This window comes from Equus przewalskii, chromosome 30, assembly GCF_037783145.1.
Source record: "Equus przewalskii isolate Varuska chromosome 30, EquPr2, whole genome shotgun sequence".
Classification (NCBI taxonomy): domain Eukaryota; kingdom Metazoa; phylum Chordata; class Mammalia; order Perissodactyla; family Equidae; genus Equus; species Equus przewalskii.
The window spans coordinates 18243195-18270826 of NC_091860.1; the positions used below are offsets into that span (position 1 = coordinate 18243195).

The 27632-nt window shown below is 34.8% G+C and overlaps 1 protein-coding gene across 4 annotated transcripts in view; it reads left to right on the forward strand.

Annotated features, from left to right (window-relative positions):
* MINDY3 (MINDY lysine 48 deubiquitinase 3) overlaps positions 1-27632 on the forward strand; it is an 84631-nt gene that overhangs the window by 18290 nt on the left and 38709 nt on the right. For 2 of the 4 annotated variants that reach the window (XR_543089.2, XM_008511013.2), the window contains exons 5-10: positions 2502-2553; positions 3448-3562; positions 6233-6306; positions 7199-7278; positions 19961-20031; positions 24783-24863. Coding sequence is in view for 3 of the 4 variants with exons in the window: in XM_008511013.2 (XP_008509235.1) it covers positions 2502-2553; positions 3448-3562; positions 6233-6306; positions 7199-7278; positions 19961-20031; positions 24783-24863 (473 nt within the window). In the remaining variant the exon portion in view is untranslated. Of the gene's footprint in view, positions 1-2475; positions 2554-3447; positions 3563-6232; positions 6307-7198; positions 7279-19960; positions 20032-24782; positions 24864-27632 lie in introns of all 4 variants that reach the window. The other 2 variants (XM_070601078.1, XM_070601079.1) reach the window with 2 other exon arrangements.

A 27632-nucleotide genomic window follows, 5' to 3' on the forward strand; every position in this document is an offset into this window, starting at 1 on the left:
ATTTTCTTTTCAGAAATTATATTGCTAGTAGATGGCTTTTGATAAGTGGTAATTCCAGGTGCTTATTTTGAATAAGTGGCTTATTCTACCTGTAATACATTCCGTTAACTATCATCTCTGCAGAAATTGTTTTTAAAGAAATTAGACCCCTTATTTATAGGAAGTAAACTTGGATTGCTTGTGACACACATCTTGCCTTCCAGATAGAACTATTTATGAGGCACCATTGCCTCCACGGGCTGAAATGTCCCTGGGATGTCAGCATCTTCTCTCTCCTACCTCTGCAGTTACAATGGCAAATTCTAATAGTAGTACATATGCAAAGAATAATTTTTAAAATTTGAACGGTTGAATGATGTTTCCTTTTCAGGCCTTTCAAACGTAGACTTTCAAAAAGAATAGTTGATAATGACAGTTGAAGGAAACAAGTGGAAAATATTCACAAGGATGATAATCAAAAATGTCCTTAAGATGGGTTTTGAAATATTTTCCAGGTTTTACTGGGTTGCACTTAAGCATGTTTAATAGTTTCATTTAGATTATTAAAATTTTGACAGAGAAATAGTTGAGCTAATTAAAAGTTGTTTTAAAGAATATGCTTAAAGCCAATCTATGTATTAATATCTAAGAAAATAGTAAGATCTTTTTTGTTGCATTTTTCCTTAGTGTCTAGTAGTATGCTGTATGCTAGCTGTGGAATATGCTGCACATTTCTGTAGTGATAAGTTCAATTGCTCTAGGTTAAATGACCTCATAATGCATTAACTTTGGTATTTCAGTAACTAATCTAGGTGGGCATATTGATTTCCTCTCCAAAAAGCATGTTTTAGTAATTTTCCAATTTACTTTGCCTAATTTTAAAAGTGGAAATGAAATAAAGCCATATATTAAATCTGTTTTTAGTCCTGTATAACTTGAAAAATTTTGTTAACTGAAAATTTACCTTAGATATTGACAAATGAAATGAACTTACATTAAAATTTTTATTCCATGTAAAAATCTATTTTACCTGTTCTTTCCTTTATTCCCAACTGTGTTCTTTTCTTGTGTTTATATTTTTCCACCATCTTGGCTGCTAAGCTTTTTATTTTGCTTGCCTCTTTTCTCTAAATTATCTTTATGTCTATTTCATAGTATATACCCACTAAAATTATTTAGATAAGCACTGCAGAACAATTAGTACAATTTGGAAAAGTTTGGGTAGAATTTTTATTTTATCCTGAAATTTTAAATGTGAAGTGTTTTCCCTCTTGTCAATTTTACATTCTGTACCGACATTAATTTCATTGGCTTGTGTGGTGTGTATAGTTTTGGCTCTTGGTAACGCACACTTGTTTGCAGTAGTGAATACTCAGGTTCAATTTCAGTTTGTTTCCTACACAAATCAAAAATTATTTAAATTAATCCATTTGGACGTCTGAAGATTTTTTTAAAAGTAATTTGAAACATTTGAAAATTAAAACTAGACCTCGAAAGGGTAGCATGATGTGACATTTTAAATTGTGAATCGAAAGCCCTGATTTTGAATTCATAAAAAACCAATTTCTCTAATTCTCTAGTGAGAAATAATGTTTGAAAATATTAAGCTTTGCTTTGTAAAATGTCCGTGAACATTGCGATAAATTAGACTAGGCGTTGGATTCATGTATGATATCTTTAAAGATCTTATCTTGGTGGAGCCACGGCTCTCTGGGCTCAGATCTCAGCTCTGCCGATGATTGCTGTCTGCTCTCGGGAGGGTTCTTCTCTGGGCCTTAGGTTCCTCTTCTGTAAAAGGGGGAGAATCGGGTTGTTATGAGGAGTAGATGAGGTAAGATCGGTGGAGCATTTAGAAAGGGGCCTGGCACTTAGTAAAGTGCTGAATAAACATTACCTTTCATTTAAATGCTTTCTTTTGATTTTTTAAAAATTTATCATTGTACCGTATTAATAAACATAATCTAGATAACTTACTGAAAACTTCTCAACAGTCATGAATAAATGAGGAAACAAACTTAAAGCTGTCGTTGAACCTGTGTAGTTTCAAAGTGCTGTGCCTTTTTAATACACATTTGATTAATAATTAGGCATTAAACATAAATATTTTATATCATAAAGGAGGAAGATTAGCTATGATGATTTTACTTGATGAAAATGGATCTGTGAATTGAAAGATTATTTAAAGGTGCAGAACACATTTCAGTGATGTGTGAAGCACTATGATTGTCAATAATTTCTCATATTTTATAACTATCCTAGCATAACTGAATTGAAAATAAATGTTTATTATTTAGTCACCCTTTTACATTCTCAGTATTATATCCATTTTAGTTATATTTATGGTAACCAAGATGTTGAAATATAAATTTATGTTATAGTAAAGTTGAAAATAAACTGAGAATTTTAAGGGAGTAAGGAAAGAGGGAAAATTTTGATTGCTTGAAAATATTTACAGCCTGCTGTGTGTATCTTGTGTCATTTATTTGCCATGTGTAGTGCTGAAAAGTGTCTTTTATGTATAGCTGCCTTGGCTGTCGAAGAGCTTGGCTTTGAGCGATTTCATGCATTAATTCAGTAAGTAACATTGGAACATTTAAAATACTTACCTTATGGACACATTGCCATTTTTAAGTCTATTCATACTGTGGAAAGGTACTTAGATTTATATGCTTGAGGATTAATTTGTTTTCGAATTTAAAAAAATAATAATTTGTAAATGTATACATAAATTATTTTGATTCCTAAATTAGCTAACTACTGAAATACACTTTTTTGTAACATTAAAAGCTTTTTCACCGTTACAATGAAAAAAATCATTGTAGCTTAATGTTTCTCTGTCATGAGTGAATATAAAGATTTCTGGTAGGATCAATATTCAGATTATTATTTCTTGTTTGCCAAAATTGCTTTCTGTAATTTTCATTAAAAGTGCCATGTTTTCCTTAGAGCATTCAGACTTTTTATTGCAAAATGAAAGGTAAGGATAGCTATGTTGATAGAATTATGGGTGGCATTTGATTTGGAATATAACATTAATTTCTTTTAAAGAAGCCTCAAAGCTACACCTTATTTTTGGTGTTCGGATATTTATTAAATTATTTTCTGGCTTTAAAAAGTCAAGTTTTTTTTTGTTCTTAAACACCTCTTAGAAGAGAACCATTTCATTCTCCAAAGAACTGTATAATTATTATAGAATATATCGGTGCCACAGTTCACCTAGGAGATGAAAACTTTCCCTGCCAAGTAGGCATTCTGTCTTAATAGTGTATATTGTATAGTGACAGTTGTCTGCAATACCTTTTGCTTTTAATGGCTAAATTTGTATTTGATAACTTGAGACACTTGCAAAAGTCTCCTGTTTGTACGTGTAATATTTTTGTGAGTAAGACAATTTTAAAATTTTCCCATTTATGAGTGTAGTCGATCTCATCATGGTACTAATACTTAATTCTTTTTTCCCCCCACCAGGAAAAGATCATTCAGAAGCTTATCAGAATTAAAAGATGCTGTCTTGGACCAGTATCCAATGTGGGGAAATAAATTTGGAGTATTGCTTTTTCTGTATTCTGTGTTACTGACAAAGGTTTGTTTAAGAAGATGCTTCTTTTGGCTTTTATTAGCTTGAGTTTAGTACTGTTTTTCCTGCTGTGATGAGTAATTTTATTCTTGGTGCTGTTTCTAAATCTCAGAATAAAAATCATATCTTATGCTGATAATAAGGAATCGGCGTCTCTTTCGTCACCACTCACTTTCGCTTAACCACTTTTAAACTTGCTTTCACCCCTGATCCTCTGGACTATAGAGTTTATCAATAATGTTCTAATTATGAAATGTACTCAGCTCTTCTGATTTTTATGTTCCTTCATCTTAGCAATGTCTAGCATTTGAGCCCTTCACACCTACTGGAAACTCTTTCTGACCCCCACTCCCTTTCTTAACTTATCTGATACATCACTGTGCTAGTTCTTTTTTTATGTCTCACAACTCCTTTCTTCAGGTGTTTTTCCTGATAGCTTTGTTTCCTTCTTTACCAATTATCTCCTGCACCTTTCTCTGCCCCTCTAAATTTTTATATTACAGAAATTTTCAGTTCCTATGTCCTACATGCTCTTTCTTTCATGGTTATTTTATTCCTCAGCTTACCGTTATGTGGTTAATTCCAGTCTGTACACTTCCAGGCCTGCCTTTATTCCCCAAGTGCCAATCTCATACCCTTAGCGGCCTGTTAGTCTCACTTGAGTATCCTACCAGATTTACCATGTCCGAAATAAATTACTTTCATTTGACAGATGTTTACTGAGCATTGAATCTTTGCTAGGGACTGGACTTAAAATGTGGAATACATTTTTTTTTAATAGTTCCTCTTCAGTGTTGTAAAAAGTAATTTGACACATTAATAATGACTGCCGTTATGGCAGTGTTTTTTGGTGTGTGTGTGTTTGTTGCAAGCACAAAGCATGGTGGGAAATAGAAGGTATGCCTAAGTTTATTTGGTGGAATCAAGCCTAGACTTTAGATAACAGGGATCATGTGATGAATGAGGAAACGTTTTCTGGATGAAAAAGCTGTGGGAAGGCTTTCCAAGCAGTGGGAACCGCAAGTATAAACACATAGTGGATTGGAGGTATGACATGCTTGGGGAACTGTAGGCAGTTCAGTTTTACCGCAGCATCGTACACTAGAAGAGCAACTATGGAGGATGAGACTGGGCACTTAGGGGCTCAGAATTTGCAGGCCCTTGTGAACTGTGCAAAAAGTACTTTAGCTTTCATCTGGCCAAAATTAGAACAAAACAAAAATCTTGAACAGGAAAGTAACAAGATCTTTCTGTTGACAAAAATATTCCTTAAATTGGGATAAGAGTCGTGCTGGAGAAAGTTGGTGTGTGGAGTATAAGACTAGAGTCAGGAAAACTAGAAAAGTGGCTGTTGGAATAGGTGAACCTAAGCTAGGATGGTGACCCTGGAAATGGAACAGAAAAGGGGCATGTTTAGAAGCGTGTTTTAAATTTAGGAATTTTAAAACATTTAGGAACATGTTTAAGAGAAAGAACCAAAAGTACTTGGTACTTGGTTAGATGTGGTGAATAGCAATGATGATAGCATCTAAGAAGACTGGTTTATTTTGAGTCCATCTTGACTGTTCATTTTTCGCCCAGGTTTTTATGCTCAAAACTTTTGATACCTCCTCTGTCTCTTGTCCTTTACTAGGAAGAAACCATCAGGTCTAGTTGGTCGTCCTTGAGCTGGTCTTTGAAATGCTGTCCTCCTACCTCCCCAGTGATTATGTCACTTGTTCATATTATTCATTTTAGTTTTATCATCGGCTGCTTTGTATTATTGTTTACAAGGAGGGCAAGTGCAAGATCTCATGCTTGTATCTTCCTACAATATTTGGGCAGTCATTAAATATTTTAATTGTTCATTAGTCATCATTTTAATCCTTAGAAATGATCCATAATCTGATAGAAGCAATGGTTACAGTCGGGTGACTAGCACCATGAATGGTAGTTTATCTTTGTCATTTTCAAGTTGATGGGATTAAAATGCCTAAGTCTTCTTATACTTAGCCAGGATCTGGACATTGGGATTTGGGTAACCTTTTGGGGAATTTAAAATATCAGAAGATTGGTTTTCAGGAAAATAAGAAGCTTCTTGCCCTCCTGGTTTACATTTTATTTTGTCAGTCTGCATTTGAATTACCCATGTTTGTGAGAATGCACAATCAGAAACAAACCTTCCGTTTTGTTATGTACCAGTTAGACCTTCTGTGTATTTAAATTTATATCTCTATCAGCATTCATGTGTGTATTATTTAGTACCAATAAGTTTCTTAGGTGAACTAAGAAAATACATCAGATGCCTTACCAGCTATATTAGATTTGAATTTAATTTAGCCTAAAGTTAAATGAATATTAACTTGGATTAAATAATTTTCCTCTCCCTCCTCTTGAAGCTTAAAGATTCTGTCTCTCTACCCCTTTAACCAACTACCAACATTAGATCTATTACCCATGAGTCAATTAGAGTTCTTTATATAAAACCCGTGAAAGAAACTAAAAGATGTTCTTGGAAGAACTACTTCTTACCATTATCATCTCAAATGTACCCCCACTTCAAATCTGGGTAATTCTTTGGAAGAAAAGTTACTTAAATAATTATTTTATTTGTAGTACAAACTGGTCAGTTCTTAAACTACCATAATTTTCATTTTCGTTTTTTAAAATAAGCCGATGAATTCTTGGTTTCTTTAGGGCATCGAAAACATAAAAAATGAAATTGAAGATGCAAGTGAACCTTTGATAGATCCTGTATATGGACATGGCAGGTAATTAACTAAAATCTGTTATCTCCTTATATGGACTTCAGTTTTTAGGAACTTCACTGAAAATAAAGCGCTACTGAGTCAGATAATTTTGCTTGTAAGTGTTGAGAGCATAGAGACTATGAATTCGAGCAGTCTTGTGCTTTATGCCTTGCTTACTTTATGTATGAAATGTTAATCTCCACTTCAGATTTATGTATATATTGCATTTATTGTGGCAAGTATTTTATTTTAAGATGACAACAGGAAGGTATTTTAACAAATTCTGCTTGATGTTTCCTTTATGAAATTTTTTAGTAGATGAAATTTACCCATTTTGACTTAGAAATTAATATATCCTTACCTCTTTGTAAATGCTTTCCTGCTTGGGAGAAAAAAATGTTTTCTTATTTTTCTCTGAGACCGCTGTCCCTCTCAAGCTTTTTATAGCTATTTCTACTAAAATCAATAAAACAGTGAAAGTTAACCCACTCTAATACTTAAGTCCTTTTCTTAGGTCTTTCTGACTCAGAGGTTAAAGTTCACTTATCTTCCATCAAACACAAAATAATAACAATTGTATATGTATTTGTAAAGACGATTTTAAATATTAAGTACTTTATCAGTTTAACTATCATTTATTTTTTTCATCTGTTTAAATACAGTATCTTGGATAAAATTGTTAAATTTATATGAGTACGAAGAGCAAGAGATGCCGGTGGTGATACACTTCATGATACATTTAGCAAGGCTGTTGTTCAGTTGAGTGTATAAAATGAAAAATGTAAAGTTTTCTGTAACTTTGTTTCTTAAACAACATAATTTAATGTAAAAAGTCATTACTGTTTGCCTTACCGTAGGGATCATTTGATTTGAAAGTTTGTTTACTTATATTTTACTTACTTTTTATTAATAGCCAAAGTTTAATTAACCTCCTACTGACGGGGCATGCGGTTTCTAATGTATGGGATGGTGATAGAGAATGCTCAGGAATGAGTAAGTATATTTTTTATTGTTTATCTCTTTTACGATTTAATATTGCACTAGAATACAGGTTATTGTTATTCATTTATTTAATGGCTCTACATTACTTAGAGGTTAAGATAAGTGCTTTGTAGTACAAGAATCCTTTACAGTTTTCAAGGCACTATAACATGAGGAGCAGAGACTTTAGAGGCCGATAAACGTGAGTTCAATTGCAAATCCTGCCGGTTAACAGTAACTGTATGCAAGTGTATGACTTTAGTAAAGTTACTTAACTTCTCAAACCTTCAGTTTTCTCTAGTATGAAATTGGGATTGTAGGACTAACTTCTTTAGAAAATGTAATAAGTAGATCTTTTATATATATTAATATTTGTCCAGTGGTATCTGTATTTCTTGTACATATTTGTCCAGTGGTATCTATATGTCTGGGACACTATTGCATTTTGCTTAAAATTTAGAATTACAAGTATTGTGATTTAAAATAGTTGCTTTGAAAATCTGGTGGTTATTCCTGTATTACTTTTTATGTGCATAATTGCCTTTAAAATGCTGGGCAAATTTAATGTTGTCTGAGAATTTTAAACCATCACCACCTCCATTTCTGCTCTCAATTATTCCTTTCCTATAGCTTCACATGTTGCCAGGGACATTGAAATGAAACACATTTGGCCAATCCATTCAGTTAAGGACAGCTGATATATAGTTCTAAATAAAATTCCCTTCTTATTACTGGGTCAGTCTAAACTCATTTATTTGCTCATTCAGCTTATCTTGAGTAACTGCCATGTGCCTCCTATTGAAGTATGTAGCATGGGACAGGAAGCTCCTGTAGTTCCTGTAGTTGACAGGGATGTTTGTTTCTTTCTTCGGTAGTTAGATGAAACTGTCACCAAGTGACAGAAGCAAATATTATAATTGAGAAAATAATAGTTGCTGCTTTTTGCTTCAATGTAAATGAGTGAATTTTGATCTTAAATTTGAATTTTTCTTAAATTTTAGGAATGTGTGTGTAGTTAATTAACAGATACATGAAAGGATGCAATAGTAAGGAAAAAAATCAGTAAAAATTACAGAATTTCAGAATTAAAAAGCACCTTATCACGATCCAACCCTTTATTTTACTGTTTAAGAAATTTAAGAACTACCCTCCCTCCCTACATTACGTAATATATGCAGAATTATTCACTTAGTGATGAGGTTGGAACAAGAACCTAGTTTTGCTAATTTCTGGTAAGGATCAAAATTTAAACAGTAAAATTTATGGACAAAAAGACTACACAAGTTATCTTGCTCTATTTTTGTGTAATTGAGCCATCCTGTTCTTAAACCCTCATTCTGATTGATAGCTGAAAGCATTTAATCCTGCCAGTTAACAGTATGTCAGTCTCTCCTGAGTAATATGCACATTTCTCCCCCAACTACCCACGATTGCTTCTACACACCCCCTCTTTCTTCTTCCCCGTGATGGTTTCTAGGCCCTTAGGTGTCTTATATCATCTCAGATGATTAGGGAAAGAATATCTGGTTCTGGCTGAACTTTGGTGGAGGTGTCTCATCCCATTTGGCTTCAGTCCTTGATACTTCTGCTGTGTGCTGTGTTCCTAACTCTTTCCACCTGGTCTTCTGTGCATTGCTCTGGCTCTCAGTGCTAGTTGTCATGGTCCTTTTTGCTGTGCATTCTGCAGACGCTCCCAAACCCTCCTACTCCCAGAGCTAGAATATTCTTTCTGTCTCCCTAAGCTTTTCCTCACCCAGCTTCCCATAGGCTTTTCTTCTTGCTGTGAAGTTGTTACTTCCTTTACAGAATATTAGTTATCCAAGTTTTGGCTCTTGATATGTACAAATTCATCCTTTTCTGTTTATTGAAATATTGGCTTTCAAAGCTGTTGTCTTGCTGTGGACTTTTCTTTTAAGTATAGTTTAAAAATCAAAATAAGCAATGACTTTGAAATAATTATCTTGGGCAAGGAAATAGTCAGGCTATTTCTTGCATTTTTCTCTCAATCAATAGGAATGTTGACTTGCATTTGAATCTGTTTTCAGTCACCAAACTTAACATAAAAATGCATACATTCATTCAGCATGTACTGGATGTTTTTCTCCTCTGACAGCATGGGAGGAGGTTGGAATATATGTAACACACAAAGGAAAATTATAATTAAAGTGTTACTAGTTTTAAAATCCTTAGGCAAGCCACGTTACTTCTCTTGGCTTCAGTTTCCTTATTTATAAAATATGGAGATAATGCCTTCCTCAAGGGGTGTTGTGAAGATTAAGACCAAATTTCTAAAATGCTTAAACTGGCCCATAGGAAGAATGCGGTTTTCCCTCAAAAGTGTACACACCTAGTTTGGGGAAACACGAACATGCACACAAATAAGCATAATGCAAGGTGAAATGAAGCATGTTGAAATAAAATGTTATGGACGTTCAGAGGAAGGAGAGAACTTTTCCTAGTAAGTTTATTTTGGGGTAAGCAGAGAGACTATAAGTGGAAGTTAATATTTTAGTGGAGCCAGATGGAATGAGCAAGAGGGCATTTTGGAAAAAATATAGGTTGTGTTTAGGGACAGGGAGGCAGATCCATCTGATTAGGGCAGTAGTTCTTAATCCTGACTACGTGTTATCACTTGGGGAGCTTAAAAATATGTCACTATTTAGGCCCAAGCTGAGAATAAATAAATAAATTAAAATTTCTAGGTGATGGGGCCTCAGCGTGATAATTTAAAAATTATCCCTAGATGATTCTGATATGCGGCCAGCCTTCAGAACCAATGGATAAGAGCATTAGATCTCTGAAGGAGACTAGTAAGAGGAAAGATCCTAAACACAGGGTCGGGTAAGAACACAGAGGATCTTGAATACTAGGAAGTTTAAACATTAGTTGACAAGCATTAGGAAGAGAGTCCTTGAAGGCATGTGAACAGAGCAGTAACATAAGACTTATAAAATAGGAACATGAATCTGTGAGTTTGTAGAATGTGTTGGAGTGGGCTGACAGGTGGAAAGCTGTAGCCCCTGGTCTAGGCAGGTGAGACGTAGTGAGGTGGGACCAGGCGTGGCAAAGGAAAAAGAAGAGAGCAATAAGCATTTATGAACTTGTGCTAAGCAGCGTGTTTTGGATATGTATCTTCTTAACCTCAATGTATCGTTACTAAAACTGACGCTCAGATAATTTAGTAATTTGCACAACATCAAACAGCAGAGGCATAAACTACTTTTGACCACAGCCAAGGCCAGTGCTCCTTCCACCAGAGCACATTCTCCTGCTGTCCCTCTGTACCTGCTATGCCTCTGTGAGAGAGAGTACAGGGAAGTAGAATCTGTAGAATTCAGCAGCTATTTAGATACATGAGGGTAAGGTGCAAACAACTAGTGGGTTTTCAGATAAAGCTTATTAAGTAAATGAACATGTGAAAGAAACATCCCGGTAAGTTGGCTTGAAGTCACTGTGTATGTTTTGCTGGCAAAAAAAGCAATCTTTGTCCTCAAGTATTTCCTTTTCTTTAAAGAACAATTATAACTATTGATGATTGTTAAGAATGCTCATTATGTAGCAGTGACAAACATTTATTTAACAATGCCAAGCACTGTTCTTAGAACTTAATGACTTTTTTTTTCCATTTACTCACTTCATTCTTGTAACTACTCTATGAAGGTCGTAGAATAGAGGAAATGGAGGCACAAAGTGGTTAAGTATCTTGCCTCTCTTCACATGGTTTAGTAAATAGCAGAGCTGAGATTTTAACCATATAGGCTGATTCCATACAACCAGCATATTTAATCATTAGGTTTACTGCCTCCTATCCTACACTTAACAGTCTTGAGTGTGATAATAAATATGTGAGATGATGTGGAAAAGCTTATCTTACTAAATTTCTCCGTAGCCCTGAGAGATAGTTATTTGCCTCATTTATAGAGAGAAGCTGAGATTGAGAATTTAATCCAAAGATTCTTTCCCGTGATATAGAATTAGTGAATGAGCCACTTCTGTATACCTCATTCTAGGAGAATGAGTGCTAAGAATAGGCTATGAGTTTAGCAATTAACAAGGTCTTTGCTTTAGAAGAGCAGTTGAGATAGAAGCCAGATCATAAGGAGTACATATTTTAGCAATGTAAGCACAGAAATTTTTCTGGTGAACTGATGGAAAGAAAGGAGCCTATTGTCTGTTCATAACAAGGCCAAGAAATGGTATACATAGGTTTTGTTTTATGGGATAGAAGTCACCTAAAAGGTTTGTCGGCCAAGGGAAGAGAATTGCGTTTAATAGAAGAGACAGTAAATGGGGTCAAGAGTAACAGTAACCTTGGAAAGATGCACAGTTCTTCTAAAACATGAAGAAAGAATGCATTGAGGAAAGAAAAAGGCATTTTCAAGTATGATAGATTTAAATGGGGAGAACTCTTGAGATTTTGAAGTCTGCTGAGAATGAGTGGACAGAGGTAAAGTTAGAGGCATATAAAGGAGAGAAAGGGTTTGAATCGACTGCTTTAAGAAGGAATATAAAAAGGGATTATGAGAGAAATTTTTAAATGTGCAATCAGCAGTAAGAGTTGAGATGAGCTTATAGAATTATTTCAAGTGGATGCAACCAGTAAAGCTTATAGTTAGGGTTTTTTCTAGCACTCATCATAAATCTTGCAGTAAGAGAGAATATTATGTATTATCCAGGAAAGGCTAAGAAGGTTCAATGAGAGATAAATGGGGCAGGTTTCTTTCCTTTATTTATTAAGGACATCAATGCTTGATCTGTCACATTTATAATAAACATATTTTTTCCCCAAGGTTGTCTTTTGCCTTTAGTTTACTTAGGGTGACCATTTATATTGGTGCCATTTTTGGCTGTTACAAACAGTGCTGCAGTGAACATTTTTGTATATAAGTGTTTCTGTGCATAGTAAAGTATTCCTGTAGGACAGATTTCTAAAAGTAGAATGTGTGTTAAAAATTTAGGCATCTGTTAATTTTTTTACTAATACCTTTATTGAGATATAATTCATGTACCATACGTCTCCCATTTAAAATGTACAATTCACTGGTTTTTAGTATGTTCTTAGAGTTGTGCAGCCGTCACCACATCAATTTTAGAACATTTTTATCTGCCCCAAAAGAACCCATGTACCCATTAGCAGTCACTCCCCATAATTTCCTCCCCCTCCACCCCTAGCAACCATTAATCTGCTTTCTGTCTCTATAGATTTGCGTTTTCTGGACATCTCTAGTAAATAGTCATACAATTTCGGGTCTTCTGTGACTGGCTCCTTTCACTTAGCATGTTTTCAAGGTTCATCCATGTTTTAGCATGTACCAGCACTTCACTCCTTTTTATTGATGAATAATATTCTGTTGTATGGATGTTCCACATTTTATTTATTCATTTGTCAATTGATGGGCATTTGGCTGGTTTCCACTTGGCCATCATGAATAATGTGGTTAGGAACATTAATGTACAAATTTTTGTGAGGATGGAGGTTTTCATTTTTCTTTGATATCTACCTAGGAGTGAAAATCCTGGGTCATGTGATAACTCTGTGTTTAACCTTTTGAGAAACACTTGTTAAACTTTGACAGATAATACCAAATTACCTTCTAAAGTTTGCTTTACCAACTGGAAAAGTATTAACTTATGCTTCCAGCATTGTAAGACAGTTCCTATTTTTCTGCGTCCTGGCCAACACTCAGAACTATCCATCTATAATATTTTGTCAGTTTATTGACAAGTGATAGTCTATTTTAATTCACATTTCTTATTTTAATTCACATTTCTCTGATTCCTGGTGAGCCTGCGCCTGATCATCTTTTCATGTGTTTGTCAGCTTTTGGTATTTCTTTGTCTGGGAATTGTGTCTTTCTATCCTTTTGGCATTTTGTGGAGAGGGGTTATTTTCTCTTATTTGACAATTTCTAGGAGCTCTTTATAAATTCTCTCTTAGTTCTTTGTGTGTTAAATCTGTGTTACAGATATTTTCTCTCAGCTCTTTTTGTCTCTGTTAACTTTGCCGGTAGTATCTTTTATTATCAAGGTTTTCATTTTTATGAAGTTAAATCATTTGATCTTTTCTGTTATGGCTTCTGTTTTGTTTTGAATTTTTTTTTCATGTATCAGTTTTATGTTTCCACTACCCCAAGGTTAAACTAATATCCTCTAGTGTTTTCTCCAAATATGCTTTATTTTTTTAATGTTTAGCCCTTTAATCCATCTGGATTATTTATTTGTGAGTAGTATGAGGTAGGGATCATCCTTTTTACTTTTTACCAAAGAATTACCTAATATCCTAACTCTAGTCAGTTCTCCACACATAGGAGCACCTCCTTTATCAAGTACATTTCCCATATGTGTGAGTCATTTTTTGGACTCTTGTATTCCACTAATCTATTTGTGAGTCATTATGCCAAGACAACACTGTTACATAGTTTTATAATATATTTTTTTATTTGTTAACAGATTTCCTAACGTACTTTTCCAAAATTATCATAGTCATTTCTGGATTATCTATTCCAGTTGAACTTTTTCACCATTTTAAGATACAGTTTTAAGAAACCTTAAAGGATTTTGTTTGAGGTTACATTAAATTTGTAGATTATTTTAAAGAAGTGATATCTTTATAGTATTGTCTTTCCATCTAGATTTTTTTATGTCTTTAATGAAATTATATACCATTGATCAAATAGTTCCTGAATCCATGTACTTTATTCTACCTCAACTCTTAGAACTATCTTTTACTTCTGCGATAGAATAGAAATAAAATTGCAGTGAAACTAATTATCTAACTTTATTCTTGCCCACCCTCTTGGTCCTTCAAGTTGCTAGCATGGTATTTTTAAAACAGATCATGATACTCTCTTGCTTAAAAAAAAAAATTCAATGTCTGGCTTTCCATGCACTTAAAATGGAATACAAACTCCTTGCCAAGGCTCAAATCCTTCTGTGGCCTGGCACCTGTCTACCTGCCTCTCTCTTCATTTTGTACTACTGCATATATATCGAGCTGAGGTTTTCTTTGATTTTGTTTTCCTATAGATCGGCTTTCCCATGGTCTCTCTTCTATCTTAAATAAATCCCTCAGTATTGGCACACTCTTTGTTTTTGTGCTTATTGTACATTTATTTTTGTATAATTGATGATTATTTTTATTTTAATGTTTACTTCATTTTATGGGATTGAAATAGAGTCGGTAAATCAGAAACATGGAGTTTTCCTTGTTTCTTTTTTTCTTTTTAATTGAAATCAGTATCACAGTCCATCTAGGCATAGTTGATGAACTCATCATACATAGACAATAAGAGAATTTAAACTCTGGAGATTAAGGTCATTTTGAAATTTTAGTATTTTTTAAATAATTAATATGAATTGCAGTTAAGTGGCTAAGTACTATACAAATTTTGAAAAGTATTTGGTTTATCAGAATTTATGTGAGAAAAGATCAGAAGTACTTTTTTCTGCAAATTTTATTATTTGTAAAAATACATTTAATTAGCTGGAACCAATTTGCCAGAATAAATACAGGACTCCTAGTTAAATCTGAATTTCAGATAAACAATGAATCATTTTTAGTATAAGTCAGTCCCATAGAGTATTTGTAATATACGTCTACTAAAAAATTATTTTTTTGTCTGAAATTTAAATTTAACTGGGTATCTTGTGTTTTTATTTGCTAAATCTGACAACCCTAGCTAGATGCCAGCTCTAGCAACCTGACTTTTTAGAAATACAACATAAACCAGTAAGTGAGTTTTAAAAACTCCTCACTTTCAAAAATAGATTTCACAAAGTACATGGCTCAAATTTACTGTACCTTTACCTATAAATGAAATAACCAAGCCTTCCCTAGGATTTTATCGCTTTTTACTTTAGCTGTTCTAACATCCTTGTAAATAAGTCAGTTTTTTCATTTTTTTAACTACAGATTCTTTACCTTACTCACTCAGGGACCCTACATAATTTCATCACATCTTACTTTTCAGGCGTCATGAACCTATATACTTGAAGGAAGTTATGCTGCTTCCTTTCATTTCTTTGTTCATGCTACTCCTTGTACCTGGAAACCTGTATCCCTCCCATCTATACCTATCCAGTCCTTCAGTGTCCACTTCCCATGCCGTTCCTTCCTGGGAGAGCTTCCTGATTCTCACAGCTCACAGTGATCTGTCCTGCCTCTGAGCACTTGTTTTTATGGCACTTACCACATTCTGCTTTGTCACCTATTGTTTGGGGTTTTGTTTTTTGTAAAATTGTAGTAAGAACATTTAGCATGAGATTACCCTCATAATGAATTTTTTTTTTTAATGAGGAAGATTGGCCCTGAGCTAATATCTGTTGCCAATCTTCCTCTTTTTTTTTTCCCCCTCTCCCCAAAGTCCCAGTACATAGCTGTGTATCCAAGTTGTAGGTCATTCTAGTTCCCCTATGTGGGATGCCGCCACAGTGTGGCTTGATGAGCAGAGCTAGGTCCACGCCCAGGATCCAAACTGGTGAGTCCCGGGCCTCTGAAGCAGAGTGCACGAATTTAACCACTAGGCCATGGGCCTGGCCCCTCATAACAAGTTTTTAAGTGTAAGATACAGTATTAATTATAGGTACCATTGTTGTACAGCAGATCTCTAGAACTTACTCATCTTACATAACTGAAACTTTATATCCATTGAATAGCAACTCCCCATTTCCTCTGCCTCCTAGCTCCTGGCAACCGCCACCCTACTCTCTGCTTCTATGCATCTGATTATTTTAGATACCTCATATAAGTAGAATCATGCATATTTCTCCTCTGTGACTGGCATATTTTACTTAGCATTAATGTCCTCATTTATGTTGTTGCATATGATAGGATTTCCATCTTTTTAAAGCTTGAATAATATTCCGTCATATGTATATATCATAATTTCTTTATCCATTTATTCACTGCTGGACATTTAGGTTTTTTTGACATTTTGGCTGTTGTGAACAGTGCTGCAATGACTGTGAGAGTGCAGATGTCTCTTTGAGCTCCTGATTTCAACTTTGGATTATTGGAAGTGGAATTGCTGGATCATATAGTAGTTCTATTTTTACTTATTTGACGAACCTCCATACTGTTTTCCATAGCAGCTACACCATTTTTTTATTCCCACCAACTGTGTCCAAGGGTCCTAATTTCTACACATGCTCACCAACACTTACATTTTGTTTTTTTGATAATGGCCATCCTGACAGATGTGAGGTGATATCTCATTGTGGTTTTGATTTGCATTGCTCTCATGATTAGAGATGTTGAGTACCTTTTCATATACTGTTTCCTTTTGTTTTCATTCTTTGGAGAAATGTCTATTCAAGTCCTTTGCTAGTTTTTAATTGGGTTATTTATTGTTTTGCAACTGAGCTGTAGGAGTTCTTTATATATTCTAGATATTAACCCCTTATCAGAAATATGGTTTGCAAAGAGGGTCTGGTCTTCATCTTTGTGTTCCCTGTGGTATCTTTGTATGCCTGCACTATGCTTAGCAATTGCTCTTTTCAGTAGTTGGCACTCAGGGTGTGTTTGTTAAATAAATGTAATGCAGTTATCTGGTTCCCAAGTCAGCATCAAATCTGAAAGGCCCAACAGGGATTCCTGTAGACACCCTGACAGCAGTGAGAAGTGATAGCTGACAGTGGGGAAGAAGAAGAAGACTATGAAAAAGCAAACTCAGGAATATAAAACTCTGATTGAAGCAGAGAAGGATTGATAGGGACTGATCATGATTAATTTTAAATGCTAGGCTAAGGAAACAAAGACAAAAAATTCTAAAATATAATGACATAATTATTAGAATTTTCCACAAATGTAAGTAGATTTCTTTGAGACTTATTGAGAAAAGTTTCATATACGTAAATTCTACAAGTTGTAATATGTGAGAATATTATATCCTCACTACAGTTACAACTTTGTACAATAATATCTTAATGACACACTTTAGCTATCAAAAGAAGATAAAAATTTTAAGTATATATTTTGTTTAAGGAAATAGGAGTAGTACATTTTTTAAAATATGACCATCCAAACTACATGCCTAAACATGTAATTACTGACCTAATCTGAATAATTCATTACCCAAGTGTTATGAACAGCTAATTTGCTATATTTAGCAGCATGATATTATAAATATACTAATCTAGATTTTGTTTAAAATTCCAAGGAAAGAGACAATGTAGTATCTAACCATAACACTAGGTGGTGGTAACTGATTTTAGAAATCAAAGTGTGAAAATGTTTCTCAATGTATGTATTCTTTGAATGTGAAAACATTTAATGCTGCTTACATTTCAAAAGGAAGAGGAGGGAAAAATTTGCAAGGCTGGTGAGCACCATTTCTACTTATTTGAGCTACCCATCTCTACTCTGTCTTTTTCCTTTGAATGCTCTAATCCAATGACTGAAATTTTTTAGGGTCATGCCCTTTATGTTCTTAAAGATTATTGAGGATCCCAAAGAGCTTTTACCTGTAGGGGTTATAAGCAAATAATGATCAATATTTTTCTTGTTAGAAATTAAGACTGAGAAATTTAAAAAGATGTATTAATTCATTTTAGAAAAAAATAATATACCCATTACTTGTTAGTATAAATCTTTTTTTTTTTTTTAAAGATTTTATTTTTTCCTTTTTCTCCCCAAAGCCCCCTGGTACATTGTTGTATATTCTTCGTTGTGGGTCCTTCTAGTTGTGGCATGTGGGACGCTGCCTCAGTGTGGCTTGATGAGCAGTACCATGTCCGCGCCCAGGATTCGAACTGATGGAACACTGGGCCGCCTGTAGCGGAGCGCGTGAACTTAACCACTCGGCCATGGGGCTGGCCCCGTTAGTATAAATCTTTTAATGAAGAATAACTGTTTTCCAAAACAGGAGAAGAATTAAGAAGAGTGACATTGTTTTAAATTTTTGCAAATCCCTTTAATGTCTAGGTTATTAGTAGACAGCTGGATTCACATACTTGTTTATAAATTCAATCTGTTGGTATATGGCATATCATTTAGCCTCTGGAAAACTCCACTCTACACTCATGAGAGACTAAGAGTAAAAAAGACAATTAACGTCTTTTTATGAAAATCATTTTGGTCTCTAAAATGGTCTTGTGGACCCCTAAGAATCCTAAACTACAATTTGAGAACTATTGCTGCACCTCCTCTCTGCCTGTAAGAAGCTAGTGATAAAATACAAATTATATGTATATGTCCCTTCTATTAATTTTGAATTTATAAATCCAAAAGTTTAAACTATTAGCTCTTGGCTTACACCATCTGATTGTTGTACTTAAGGATACATAGTAAAATGTTTACAACAAAAATGACTGAGTTAATATTATTACATTAATTGATAAGGAAAACATAATATCCTCAAAGAAAAATGGACAACAGGACCATATGATAAAAAGGATGCAAAGTTATATGTTCATTGTGTTTACAGTGGACATCATTTTTAACCAGAAAAGAATGCTTTTTAAAAATATATATGGACCCAAATTATTATTCTAGTTCTATTTACTATACATTAGCTGAAAGTTATAGTCTGTGAGGAGACTTTATTATCATCGCAATTACTTCTCTGTTGTGAAATAATCTCTTGTCTTTTCGTTTTCTATGCCTTACCTTATCTTATCCTCACCACGATGTCAACTCTCAGTTCTATGCTGATGATTCCCAAAGCTCTGTATCCAGCCCTGACCTCTCGTCCTATGTTCCTGAGCCTTACTTCTAGTTGTGTATCCATCTCTGGCTAGAAGTCTCAAAATTCCAGTTGGTCTAAAACCAAACTCATGTTCTCTCTTCATAGCACTCCAAAACCTACTGCTTCTTAATCCTTTCTTTTAGTTAGTCACCATTTATCAGGTTCCCCAGGCTAGAAACGTTTAAGGAAGCTTTGACAAATTCTTCACACCATAAATACATTGATTTCTCATAGCTCTTTGCTGTTTCCTCTGCCTTACCCTCTTCTTCATCTGGAAATTCACACATATACTTCAAGATACAAATCAGATGTTACCCCTTCTCTATGTCTTCCCTAACACAGTAAGCAGATGCACTTATATCTCTGAAGATATATAGTGTGTGTGTGTATGTGTGTGTGTGAACAGAGAAAGAGCAAGCTTTTTTTCATCTAACTCCCTTGATAAACTCTTAGCCTTTGTAAGGCAGATACCGTGTTCTCTTTGTCTTTATTTCCCCAATCTTAAGCACACTGCCCATGTTTACTTAGTAGGAGACAGGAGTGGTATCATATGTCCGTGTTTTAAATATTGTGCAGGCAGGTTCACTGCTACCCAGTGATAAATTTTACAAATTGTGATTAGCATATACATTTGTTTTTGTTAATCACAGTCAATTCAAGTTAGCCGTTTTGCATGGATATTATTAAGTGTCTTTTTCTTTTATTTTTGCCAACAATTCCTTGGATTTCAGGGGGAAAATGCTTTTATTTAAAAAAAGTTAACATTGAATATAAAGTTTTATAAATGCATTTAGTGTACATCTGAATTGTCATTACTCACCACAAACCTGATCTAATGGTATTTTATAATGAGTAGTGATGACTTGATATGAACTCTTAACACTGCTAGGTTTTCAAGTATAGTTTTAGGTAAAAGTAAAGGTTTTGGTGTAGAGTATATATTTACATATAATTACTTTTCAGATTTTATATCCCAGTGCAATGATAACTTTTCTCCTCCCCCCCCCCAGAACTTCTTGGTATACATGAACAAGCAGCTGTAGGATTCTTAACATTGATGGAAGCTTTAAGATACTGTAAGGTAAGTTGATTTTTAAGGCACTTTGAGTGTTTTTTATTCACATATCCATTGTTGTGGATAGTAGTTTTCTCCTGTGACAATATTTTAGACTACTACTGTTACTATATACTCTCTTCACTTCCTTTCTGATCTGCCTTCCTAAAATGACAGCCTTATTAAGGGTTTCATTAAGCTGGCCAATCCAGCTGAGTTTCCTATTTTTGAGGTTTGTTCCTTTTGAGGGTGGGGGGAAGAACCCAGTACAAAATCATTTATAAAAATAGAGACATCTGTTATTGAATATAAATATACTTTTTGGTAAACTGAGGGAAAATAATGTACTGTTTCTTCCTCACCATCCGTATGCTTCACTGAAGTAACCAGTAATACTTCATCAGGCAAAGAAAAAAAATTTGCCAAATGCCTGAAATTCTAACTTTTGTCTATTCCATCTGAAAAATGATTTCACACTAAAAAATAAATTTCAAGCGTTTCACAACATTAAACTCTTTAACACATGTGCTAGGGTTAGGCACTGCCATGAAACTCTAATTTATTGCAATATATTTCATTGCTTTCCTACACAATCTGAAATAACTATTGGATATTCCAAATAGTTTTAAATCATTAATGATGTACACTTAATAAGATGTCCTGATTTTGGAGAAAGCAAGAAGTAGATCTAATTTTCTTTTCCTTTTTAAAATGGTGGTTCCGTAGCAGTGGTTCTGGTGGTGGTGATTATTTTTAGTAACAATAGTAGTTACTGGTAGTGTCTTGCCCTCTTGACAGCACATGGACAGGGGTGATATGGGTATGATAATCAGCTAGGTTTCACCCTGCTCTTATTCATTACTAGTGATCATATCGTTAAATAGTAGCAACTCTTATTTTCAGTGACTTCAGTGACACAATCTAAACCTGTTCTGAGGCAGCCTGGCAACCAGAGAATCAAGCTGCATCCCCTCCTCCCCAACACACACACCAACATTCATGTATCCTAAAAATGTGTGTGTGCACAAAACAATGGTAGCTATATACAGATGATGGATATGTTAATTAGCTTGATTGTGGCACTCTTTTCACAGGTGTATACATCTATCAAAAACGTCAAATTGTACACATTACATATATACAATTTATATGTCAAAGATATTTCAGTAGAACTGGTAAAAAAAAAAATAAAAGTATGCGTGTTTTGCAGGAGGATAGGGTGTGGAGATTATATATTTTGAAATCTTCACCATGTGGCGTGTAAGGCCCTGGTGATCTGGATCATGCCTGTCCTTCCAGTTGCATTGCTCCCTCCATCACTGCGCTCCAGCCCGTTTCTCAGGTGTCCTGTCAGTTTCTCAAACATGCCATGCCCTTTGCTGTGTGATAGGCCTTAGTGCTTGCTAACATTTCTGCCTGGAATACTCCAGCTCTTAAATGGATGGCTCACTCTCCCCTTCAGGTTCTACTTCAAATGGTGCCTCAAAGACCCTTTCCTTGATCATTCCCTCAGTGACTCTTTTTCACATTATTTCATAGGAATAATCACTCTATAATGATCCTTTTTGTTTATTTATCTTTTTTTAATCTTGAATTTGTTTTCCTGTTGTCATCCCTAATGGAATATGGGCTCTTTGAAGGCAGGAACATTTGTCATCTGGGTACAGATTAGGTGCTCAATAAATATTTGTTGATTGAATGAACGGACAATTTCACTAGAATTGTAAACTTTTCTAAATGTGTGCTTTTGCTTTTCTTCAACTGTTAGGTAGAACAGAGGAATGTCTGTTTTCCCCCAGGATCTTAGTGGGAAGGCAGTGGCTGCTGTATATTCTCCTTTTGCATATTGTTTTAGTGTTCTAAGTAACTGTGGTGTTTTGTAAGATTTAAAGATTCTTTTAGTGGTGGGATCAACACACTGCTACTCGGATAGATGAGAGGCAGAACTGTTTGTTTCTTATAGCTCCAAACGAGGGAGGGCTACCAGACAGGGCCAGAGGGGGTTATACCTGGGCACAGGGCAACAGCAAGCTGCAAGCTGTGGGGGGCGGCTTGTGTATGGGAATTGGGATGGAGTCAGCTAGGTTTCCTGGGTTCCCTGTGGCTGGGCTAATTTGAATAGTTTCTGTGAGCTCTGGGGCTTGGGGTCCCTCCCTAGTTGTCTGTTACCTGGCTCAAAGGCAATTAAGGTGATGATAGTAACCTGGAGTGTGGGAGGCCTGTAAGGGAACTGGTTAGGGTGTGGACTTAACTGTATTTTTTAAGGGAACTGACTGGCCTCTAGCCAGGGCCCCAAAACTGAGTCAAGACAGCATTTTCTTTAAAAAACACTACATTACACTGTGCTGTTCATCTGTATATAACTGTAGATAGCCTTCTGCAAATCTACATACATTTACTTTCTGCCAGATGTTTAGAGAAATGGCATTAAGGAAATGATTGTGTTTGTATTAGTTTTGTAAAACTGAACATTTCCCTCTTCTTTGTGTAGCAAATTGCCCTTTAGAAATGAAATTAACATTTTCATATCATTTTGACTGTATGTATTCATTAATACAAATAAAATGATATTTCTCTCTCTCTCTCTATATATATATACACACTTATACACATGCAAGCAAAGAAGAAAGTAACTCCAAGTGCTTTTGACTGTGCCTCTTTTTAAATAGATAATCTAACTCACCCACCATAGAATCTGCCATTTTGAAGTGCACAGTTCAGTGGTTTTCCTTATATTCATAGGGCTGTGCAACCATCACCTCTATCTAATTTCAGAATGTTTTCTTCTCCCCAAAAAGATCCTCTAAACTCATTAGCAGTCACTTTCCCCTTCCTCCTCAGCCCCTGGCAACTTTCTGTCTCTCTGGTTTTGCCTATTCTGGACATTGCATATAAATGGAATTATACAATATGTGGCCTTTGTGTCTGGCTTCTTTTTAATGTTCATCCATGTTTTACCATGTGTTAGTACTTCCTTCCCTCTTATGACCAAATAATACTCTGCTGTATGATGTATCAGTTTTGTTTATCTGTCCATCAAATGATGAATGTTTGGGTTGTTTCTGCTTTTTGGCTATTATGAATAGTATCGCTGTGAACATTTGTGTAGAAGTGTTTTGTGAACACATTTTCATTTCTCTTGGGTGTATACCCAGGATTGAAATTGCTTGGTCATATGGTCATTCTGTGCTTAACTTTTTGAGGAACTGTCAAGCTGTTTTCCAAAGTGGTTGTACTATTTGTGCAGCTTTATTTATTTTTGTTATTATATAAAACAGTTCATGAGTTCAGCATTCATTTATCCTTTCATCCTACTTTATATAATTTTATCATTGTCTTTTACTTCAATCCTAATTTAAATACACACACCCACATGCTTTTTCTGAAAGAGAAATTAAACATCTAAACCTTCCCCACAAGAGGCAGTGTGACATAATGGAAAGCTACCAGATTGGAAGCCGGCAAACCTGAGTTTTAACTCTAGTGCTATCCTACTTAGCTGTTTGAATTCAGACCTGGCACTGATCCCTGGTGTTTCTCAGTTTCCTTATGTAATATTGAGGGACTTGCACTGCACCCCTCTCAGATCCCTTCTACTCTGAGCCTGTGATGGGAGCTTTTCTTTTTTCTTTGGCTTTTATTCTCTCTTTTTTCCCCAAACCATCCTTCCTACCCTGCTGGTTCACCATTGCCGTCAGCGTACCCAACGCATCCCTCCCATCATAGGACAAAGATAGCAGTTTTTCTATGCGTGAAGACAAAAGAGTTCCTACATTCCACTTCCCGCCTAGGGATAATCACAGATTCCAAAAGGCCATGGTGGTGGTTGAAGGTGGGGCATCATATCAGGACTGCTGGCTGGTTAGGGAAGAATTGGCTCTGACCGCTGCAGGTAGCCACTTGGAATTTCTCCGTAATAGGCAGTCTGTGTGAGACAAGAAAATTCAGTGAATTTGATTGGTAAAGTTGGTTATTTTTAAGTTAAAGCTTTTGTCCTCATAAGGGTATGGAATTGATTGATGTGAACATGATTGGATTTCATAAGTCTATTTTTTATTTGTTGAAGCTTTCATTTTCTCAGTTATACACACAGAATGAGACACTCAGATTTTTGGTACTGTAGTTTTTATGGATTAAATATATAACCTTAAAGGCAGCTATAATTAGGACTTTTTATACATTTTAAAGAGACTTCATATTGTAAAACCTGGAACTTACCTTCCACCATGAAGAGTCGAGTGACAAGATTCTTTTATATTTTTAAACGTTTTAGGTTGTATCATTTTCTTGAGAGAGATTATTATATTGCCCTAGATTCTTTGAAGACAAGGATGTTCTTAAGGTTTTTTCCCTTATTTATTCCTCAGTCTACTCATTTGTTAATTTATAATTATTCTCCTTATAAAGTAATTATCATCAAGCTTGTAGTTTTAGGGTTTGAGGTAACAAGCTGAAATTCTAGAAGTGGTCATTCTATCTAGGAATGTTAGCAAAAAAATTAAGAATGATTCTTAGGGCTAAACTAATTATTTTTAGCTGTGTTAAATCTGTCTTGTTGTTGTTCTCATGTAAAGGTGTTATATAAGCTGAGCCCTGACAGTCTTTATAACATTCGTTTTTCCATTCAGCGTTTATGGGTAAGGCATTCTGATGCAATACATTATTCCATTTAAATATGAATTAGACACTTTAGTTATGCTTCTGATATTCATGGGCAAATATATAACAGGCAGTATAAAATTGTCATTTGTTTATTTATTTTGCTACATTTGTTCTAGGTTGGTTCTTACTTGAAATCTCCAAAATTCCCTATTTGGATTGTTGGCAGTGAAACTCACCTCACCGTATTTTTTGCCAAGGTATGCTTACAGCAGGATGTTTTTATGACGTCAGGCAAACAAGTAATATGCGTCTATATTTAGTTTGGGTCTTTGTGCAGACTTTGGTGTATTCCCACTAACAATTGGATTGTTCCAAAATCTAAAAAATTAATACTAAATAACATGTTGTTATACTGTTCTAGTTTTAGAATCATTTCAATAAAATCTGTCGTGATTTGGTTATAATTTCTTTATCTTTTCTGACTTTGGAGCTTTGGCTTTTGATTTTTTTCAGAAATTACTTGTTTTATGGTGAAAATAATTGAATTTAAAAGCTTTGGATTGCACTTTTGTAGAGAGGATAAAAATCCAATTTACATGCTATAAAATAATTTTAGTTACATCACCTAGGAAAATATTTTAAAATCTGTTAATAGTTCAGTGGTCTAGAAGTCAGGTACTCTTTTAAGATGGAATATTTCCTACAGTTTTTGCGTGGTTACAATATTGAAATAGATGAAATGCATTTAAATATGTTATTTTAAAATTCTTACAACTAACTGTTTCTAAATCCCAGTCTTTAACTATAGTATTTCTTTTTCCACAGTTGATTGGTTAAGATTTAGCTTTGAAGTCAGACAGCCTTCATTTGAATCCCAGTCTTGCCACTTCTAGCATCATTCAACCTCTTTTCCTATGTCTTTAAAATAGGAATTAATAGTAGTACCTAGCTCTTAAAATTGTGGTCAAGCTTAGATATAAAACATTTAGCAGTACCTAGTACAGGTTAAATGCCCAGTAAATCTTAGCCGTTGTCGTCATCATTGTTTTCATTATTCTACAAACATTTATTCAACATCTCTGGTATGCTTAGAGAGAGTTACTAGATGTTGGACTGAAGGGGGAAAATATATAATTGTGTTTGTGAGGTTTCTTAATTCTAATGTACTTTCTTGATTACTCCATGAGCTTTTTTAGCTTGTACCTGTTAATGTATATTTGTGTGTGTATGAAGTACGAATTATATAAATTGTACCAAAGACTGAACTGACAATGCTAAGTTTTGTGGATCTATTTCATTATTTGTTACTGTATTTACTTTTATTGTGCTGGTAAAAGTCCAGCTAGTGGATTTAGAGCAAGATACTTTTTCTTAAAGAGGAAAGGCTATAAAGTGCAACTCTAAAAGTACAGACAGACCTTACTGATGTTACATTTAGCCTGAAAGCTTCTGCTGTTTATTTCCCTCCTAAAGTAGAGGGGAAGAAGTTAAAAGCATAATGTGAACTACAGAAACTGAATAACTTCTCATTCCTGAGTGAAGATTTCATCATTTGACTAATTTTTGTTTCAAGTGATATAAATGTCCAGAAAAGACAATTTGTTCCAATTTACATACAAAAATGTATTTTCAAGCCAATTATTAATTATTTTTGTTTCAACCCTATTCTTTAGCATTAGGAAAACTAATAAATTCTATGAAACTGTGTAAGTTTTACTATAAAAGAAAAGATGAAAATATTTTAAATCGTAAATTTTATGATTGATATTTAAGAACTGATTTTGTTCAAACAGCAGAAGAGATTTCACAGAAGGTTGATCAAGGAGCAGTGTCAATTGAGCTGTGTAAATTTGCACACATTTTGTATTCAAGCATCTAAATGTTAGGTATGTTGATAGAGTCGTGGGAGTGAATTATACCCGCCTTTCTCTGAAACACAATTATCCCTGGTGTCCCCAGAGGGTTGGTTCCAGGACCCTGCAGATCCCAAAATCCATGGATGTTCAGGTCACTTTTCTAAAACAGCATTGTATTTGCATATAACCCATGTACACCTTCCTGTATACTTTAAATTACCGCTGGATGACTTATAATGCCTAATACAATGTAAATGTTATGTAAATAATTGTTATACTGTCTGGTTTAGAGAATAATGACAAAGAAAAAAAGTCTGTACATGTTCAGTATAGACACGGCCATCGTAGGCCTTTCGATCTGTGATTGGTTGAATCCACAGATGCAGAACCCGCAGATATGGAGGACCACTGTATACACTTCTTACCTACCTGTCCTGGTAGTCTTTGTTGTTCTTATAGTGCTTGGCCCATTGTGCTGCTGCATTTGTCACACAATGCATAGTTCCTACGTCCCACACTGTTTGTTGGGGCAAGTGAGCCTTGTTCAGGACAGGGACTCCTCTCATTCATCTTCTTATCCATAGATCTCAGCCACACGCAACGAAATGTTGAGTTAGCGACATGAAGTGTGTAGAGAGAAACACACAGACCGCTCCCACACCAGCTATAGGCCTGACCAAACAAACTCAATGTATGCCATGTAAGTTAGACCAGGTTTTTAAGTCTGTCTTCATTTATTTGTATCCCTGATGCTACTAATAGTCATGATAGGAAAATATACACACACGTGAAGTGATTATACAGAATTTTATAGTAAGATTTTAGGTTCTTCAACTATGATAAATCTCATATGTCCATACCTTATGTCTCTTTTGGAACTCTTGAATTTTATACTAATTGTTATTGTTTGATACCCACCTCTGAATTCTCCGGATCTGGTATACAATCCAGCATGTAGTGTAGGGGATTCATCAGTTTAATTAAGCCTTTGCATGAATTTTCCACACTTGGGTTCCAGTGACATTTATAACTTCTAAAAATACTTCTTCATGACTCACTCTGAAGCCTCTTAAAAGCATGGGTACTTCCTTTTCAGTCTATTTTAGAAGAATTGAATTTGGATTGGTTGAACATGTTATCTTTAAAGGGAGTTGCAAGTAAGAATTTTCC